The sequence below is a fragment of the Olea europaea genome, unplaced genomic scaffold, assembly GCF_002742605.1.
Source record: "Olea europaea var. sylvestris unplaced genomic scaffold, O_europaea_v1 scaffold1016, whole genome shotgun sequence".
Taxonomy (NCBI): Eukaryota; Viridiplantae; Streptophyta; class Magnoliopsida; order Lamiales; family Oleaceae; genus Olea; species Olea europaea.
The window spans coordinates 78,800-84,980 of NW_019227483.1; the positions used below are offsets into that span (position 1 = coordinate 78,800).

The 6,181-nt window shown below is 35.4% G+C and overlaps 2 protein-coding genes across 2 annotated transcripts in view; one reads left to right on the forward strand and one right to left on the reverse strand.

Annotated features, from left to right (window-relative positions):
• LOC111372593 (SPX domain-containing protein 4-like) overlaps positions 1–601 on the forward strand; it is a 4,338-nt gene extending 3,737 nt beyond the window's left edge. The window contains exons 4-5 of the mRNA XM_022994963.1: positions 12–173; positions 320–601. Of these exons, the coding sequence (XP_022850731.1) occupies positions 12–173; positions 320–601 (444 nt within the window). The remainder of the gene's footprint in view (positions 1–11; positions 174–319) is intronic.
• Positions 602–704: 103 nt separating this feature from the next.
• On the reverse strand, positions 705–2,943 carry LOC111372601 (uncharacterized protein At5g39570-like). The gene is made up of 2 exons (XM_022994971.1): positions 1,720–2,943; positions 705–1,044 (listed from the first exon to the last, which is right to left on the reverse strand). Exons 1-2 carry the CDS (start codon positions 2,887–2,889, stop codon positions 964–966), a joined length of 1,251 nt encoding a protein of 416 aa, XP_022850739.1. The 5' UTR covers positions 2,890–2,943; the 3' UTR covers positions 705–963.
• Positions 2,944–6,181: the final 3,238 nt, after the last annotated feature.

Here is a 6,181-nt window from a genome sequence, read left to right on the forward strand (position 1 = left end):
GCACAATGCAGGCCATTGGTCGAGCAAACTTCTACCATATGAGAGTAATCTTTTTCACCGATCAAGGCCGTAATGTGGCCAGAAACAAGAAATTAAGCTTCAACCCATCTTTTCAAGGTGGAACAAAACTTTATGAGACTTCAGAAGCCAAGGAAAAGAAGAAAAGTTTAAAAGTAAGATGGGGTATGAATTTTTTTTGGATAATTCGAGTGTCCAAGTTTCGCCTAACTAATCCTGAGGAGTGACGGCATTTCCCCTTAGTTCACCACCCAAGTAAATTCGAAGTGGTCACAGTTACACACTTGGACCGGACATTCAGGATGTAATTCTCCTCCCTGTAAACCTCTCTTTACTATGTGTGGACAACTCCCGAAGCCATAACTTTACTTCTACAAGACAACTGCCTTCCAACAAAAATGTTGCCTTTCAGTTGCCACAGGGATTCAAATCTCTAATGCTCCGTATAGAACCTTCTTGCTTTACCACTGCGTCATGCCCGTGGAGGCAGATGGGGTATGAATTTGATGGTATTCTACCAGTTGCTTCCAAGCAATCAAAACAAAGTTCCCAGGCAATGAGGCCAGCCATTTTCAGCACATAGCTCAGTATTTAAAAGTGGCAAAACATAAGCTTAGGTTCCAAAGGCATAAGCACAATCACTGGAATAACATGGAATAAAGAGGCGTCTATGCAAGTAAACAACATCAGCAAATGAACGAATAAGCATTTAAGACACACTGCCTTATAGAGGGGAATTCATTAGCACGAAAAAGCACAAGATTTCACACACAAGTTGGGCCAGCAAGGCCAATACAAAGCTGCTGATCTTAGTTTGAACAAACCCATAAAAAGCAAAGATGCTTAAACACAATGACAAGACTGCTTTGAAGCGAAATAACCCTGCCTTTTATTTAATTTATTAATATGGCAAGAATTCTCTCCACAAGGCCATAATAGTTTTGCTTAATCATCATAATGCTTGCGGTGGTGTTGGTGCCTGTGGCGACGCTTCTCCTCATCCTCCTCATCAGAGTTTTCACCACCCTGCGAGTGGCAGAAGACGTGATCAGAAAAATGAAAAGTTCTGCACCATAATTCAAGAAATAATTTGGTAATCATTTAATCATGTTGTTACCCACATATGCAAGTTCTCTCTATCCACTCAAACTTAAGTTAGCAAGGCCAAAAGTAAATAAACAAAACCTTGTGTCTTCTAGAAAGTATGCAAGTTCTAATATAATCCATCATTTTCATAGTAAGCAGTCAACAGCTCACTTGCTCTTTCCTCATTAGTGTTAATCAAAATCCTCTTTTTAATTGCTGGGAAAAGACTAGGGTTGGACATTCTTAATTGCTCGGCAAACGGCAAATGGAAAATGGATCACATGGAAAATACATGTTTTCTCACCAGCGATTTGAGCATCAACTACATTTTCGAAAGAAGATTTGTACATACATCGATTTCATTTTCTCCAAAAGTAATCCCAAAGCAGGCAAAAAGAGATGTAATGAAGCTAAAGAAGCCATCTAATTCCTTTAAGCTAGACTATAAACCAGGATATTTATTGCATCGGATTTGATCGCATTTGCTTATGGATATCTTAATCAATCAATTGAACTATAGAACCATTTAGACTAACTAAAACAAATACTACTTTATTCTTGTCAAAGAGATTTAAGTTAAATAAAACAAGGAAGAGAAAAGAGAGAAATGCTCACATATTTCTTGCGGCCATAGCCCTCGTCTTCATCATCACGCTTTTCATAGCTGGGCTTTGTGTATTCCTCCTCCTCGGACCTCCCATAGCTGGTCTTCTCCTCTCCATACTCAGTCCTCTCTGACCTTCCGCCGTACCCATGGCCCACACCACCTTTCTCTTCCCCGTAGTTAGTCTTCCTTCCATACCCACCCGATCCATACTCTTCAGACTCGGTCTTCCGCCCATAGCCGGATCCATATTCAGAACTTGGCTCCTCGTACTCACTCTTCTTTCCATAACCCCCAGATTCACTATATTCCGACCCGGGTCTTCTATTGTACCCAGATCCGTACTCTGAAGGAGGTTCCTCATATTCACTCTTTCGTCCATACCCAGATCCGTATTCAGAAGTGGGTTCCTCGTACTGCGGTTTGCGTCCATAGCCGGATCCGTATTCAGAAGGGGGTTCCTCGTATTGCGGTTTACTCTCATAACCGGATCCGTATTCAGATGGGGGTTCCTCGTATAGTGGTTTCCTCTCATACCCGGATCCGTATTCAGAACTGGGTTCCTCGACCTTTGGTTTCCGTCCGAAACCGGATCCATACTCCGAAGACGGCTCCTCGTACTCAGTTTTCCTACCATAACTGGATCCGTATTCGGAACTGGGTTGCTCGTACTGTGGCTTCCGCCCATACCCGGATTCATACTCCGAAGACGGTTCCTGGTACTCTGGTTTCCGTCCATACTCCGACCCAGGCCTCTCATATTCGGGTCTTCCAGATACGAACCCTCCAGGTGGACCACCACCATACTCACTCTCTCCACCAGGCTGAAACCCATAATTAGGCTTGGGCCTATCATACCCATATCCCTCTTCCGGCGGTGGTGTTTCCCCATAAGAAGGTGGTCCTGGTCGGGGCTTACGACGTACATAACTCTTGTATTCGTTCTCCAACGCCTCATCAGCATAGGCAGACGGTTCAGCATAGGAAGTGAACTGAGGACGATCATAGTCAAACTCGTCGGAGCCAGAGGTACTGGGATAGCATGTCTCCTCCGACGGCGGAAGTGCGCGGCCGTAAGTCAATTCAATGTTGTATCCTCCACCATATGGCGTGGGATCGAACTCATCGAAGTCGTCAACATCATCGCCGGAGTCGCGGTGTCCCTTGGGAAAGTACGACATTTTTGATTGATTGATTAGTGTTTCTTGATCTCGTGGCGTTTAGTGTTGATTTATGATTTGAGTATTTATTTGTAGCGTCTGCACTGGATTATTTGAGTTTTGATTTTACGAGAATGCCCTTCAATTTTATAGACAGGTGGATGTAATTAATAATAATTGTTTCTTGATCGAGGTGAGTGCGCCTGAAATGATTAATAATAATTGTTGATTGACGGAGTTAGTGCGCCTAAAATGATAAAATATAGAATAATGTTATGATTATTAATGTGTGATTAAAATAAATTGTGTACTTTAATTTAAATTAAAATTTGAAATTTAATTTCTAGGGTTAAATAATAAATATTTACGTGGGATCTTTCTGTTAGTAAAATTGATATTTCTTACGCGGAGTGGAGGTGGGTTGTGTCTTATGGGTGTTGATAATGTGTTGGATACGCCGTATGCGTCTAAATATTTTGAAAAAAACTTAGGTCTGACTTCCTAATTTGTCATTTAACTTGCATGTCTATTTTGAAAGGGAAGTTCTAAATTCTCAACCTATTTTAATCTCGCTACTTTGGTTCTAGGTAACGGAGCAAATGGAGATGGGATTTTTGACTTTTCATAATTTTATATTTTTTTATCTAAATATTTTGAAAAAAATTAAGATTAGACTTCCTGATATTTTTCAACTAACGTGCACGTGCCTTTTCAACCATTGAAAGTGAGGTTTCGGATCCTTAACTTATATAGCTCTTTTACTCTGAGTCTCGGTGTAACGAAAACTTCTCAATTTTAAGGTCATTTTTATTGAAAAGACGTTTATATTCTTACTTTAAAGTAAATTAAAATTATAAAAAAAGGAAACAAGCTATCCCTAAAGAAACATTCAACCATCACTGGAAACCAGTAAAAGCAGTCTTCTTACCGGTATGATGTAACCACCCAATACACATTGGATTCATAACAGGAAAGTGGAAACAACAATCCAATTTATTACGATTCTATAGTTTTACAAGGCTGCTACAGATACTTTCACTGCAACTATTTTTATCGCAGGCATGGGCGGACCCAAGGGGTCTTCGGGGTCACGTGAGCCCCCAAATTTTGAGTTTCATTTTTTTCATTTTTTTTTTATAAATTTTGTTTGGTATCGATCAAAATCTAAATTTTAATTTAAATTAAAATTAATAATTAATTTTAATAACATATTTCATGAAATTTTTATCAAAATATATTAAAAATCTGATTTTAACCTCCATCAAACAGGGACAAATTTTTTTCTCTTTTCTCTTACTATCTTACATGTGCCCTCACACCTTTTATCAAATCTTTAACCATTCTAATTTTTATTTTTTTTAAAAAGTTTGTCTATAAATTTTTTTTACAAACCTAAATTTGCATTTTCTCATATCCTATTAGTATACATAGAATGTGTCTAAAACTGATCCAATTTAACTTATATTTAATGAATTATATTCATTTATTGAATATTGGTTATATATTTTTTCTTTCTATCACTTGAATTGATTGTTAGTATTAAATACACTATAAATTTTTTAAACATAAATATGCATTTTCTTGTGATAAGCAAAATATTAATAAAATGTCTGTCTGAAATTAAACCCTTGTTTGAACCACATCATATTCCCAAGAATGCAATTTTGAATAGTGTATTAACGGAAGATGTATGGTTAAAAAATAAAGAAAGGTTTTTTGATTTGCGTATAATATTATTTTATTGAAGAATGTGGTGAAAATTATATCAAATCACTATTTAAGAATGTATTTTTTTTAAATGTGGCTCAAACATAGCCTAAATGAATGAAAATGATTAGTAAAATATTAATGAAAAATGTTTTTTAAATGTAAATATGCATTTTTTCTAATCGAGTATAAATAATTTAAAAATCATGAACAAAGTATTCGATTTGTACAAAATTTAATTGTGCCTCCTAATTAAAAATTTCTGCGTCCGCTCCTGATCAGAGGCCCCACATTTTGTGCAAGGGCTATAACTATACAATACAATTAGCCTTTTTCATAGTTTTATACTTTAGTTTTCTTCAATCTATACTTTATTTTCTGGCACTTTGAATAAGTGATGAGAAGTTCTTATGCAATTGTATCTGTTTTCATTATACCAGTCTCTCATGAAAGTTAATGTATGTGGTTAATAGATGGAGAATGGTTGATTCTTTTGTATTTAAACTTATGTTTCTCGTCTAATTATAAGTGTGGATTGAATTATTCTGTAAACTTTGGGAGGCTTATCGATTCCTCGAATAACAATATCAGAAGGTCCAAGTTTCTTCGAATTGTCATTATTCGTCTATTTTCATTTTATACATTTTATTTTTCAATACGAACAACTCATCTTCGTAAAATGAACGGTTTTTATTATGTGGGAGCTCAAAGTCACAAAGTCCTGTTTAGTGGATATTAAAATCATATTTTTGGTAACATTTTATAGAAGATGGTGAAACACGTGGTTGAAAAGTTCGGAGACTCATAAAATATGTGGTTAAAATGAATTATTAATTTGACTTAAATTAAAATCTAAATTTTAATCGGAATCAAGCAAGGATGTAGGTTGGGTATGTTACTTAGGCACCGTTTGATAGGTATGGAATTCCAAGGAAAATGGAATTGAAATCCTATCTTTCCAATTTTTTGTTGTTTGATTGGAATAATTTATAATGGAATTGATTTTTCATCTTGGCTTGCCACATCAGCCAATTCCACCAAATGGTGGAATTGAAATTCCACCTTTTTCACGTTTTTTATTATTATTTTTATTTTGCAATTTAACAAATTTTAAGAATTATTGTAATAAATTATGTCCCTTTCAGTGACAATTCTCATTTAAAACAAAGCCAAACGAATACGAAAAGATAGATGAATTTTGGTTTTCTTGACTTTTTTTTTTTGCAATAAAAACAAATTCTATGACCAATACCAGTAAATTTTACATCTTTAATTGATAATTTTCATATAAAATAAAGCCAAATGAATATTAAAATACACTTTTATTTCAACATTTTTTACGTGAAAAATTATACCAATTAAATACCATAAATTGACAATTCCCAAGAAAACAATTTTCAGACAATTCAATTTTCTGGAATTCGTTTTCTTTCCATTCAAATTTCATCTTTACAATCAAAAATACCCTTACATCCACACTAACTGGTAAGATTGGGAACTCAAACCTAATTTTTCAAAAAAATTTCATTTTTTCCGAACTTGGCTAAATAAAATAAATATTATGCAAAATGGTTAACATTAAGTAGTTTGTTGGCACGTGAATTTA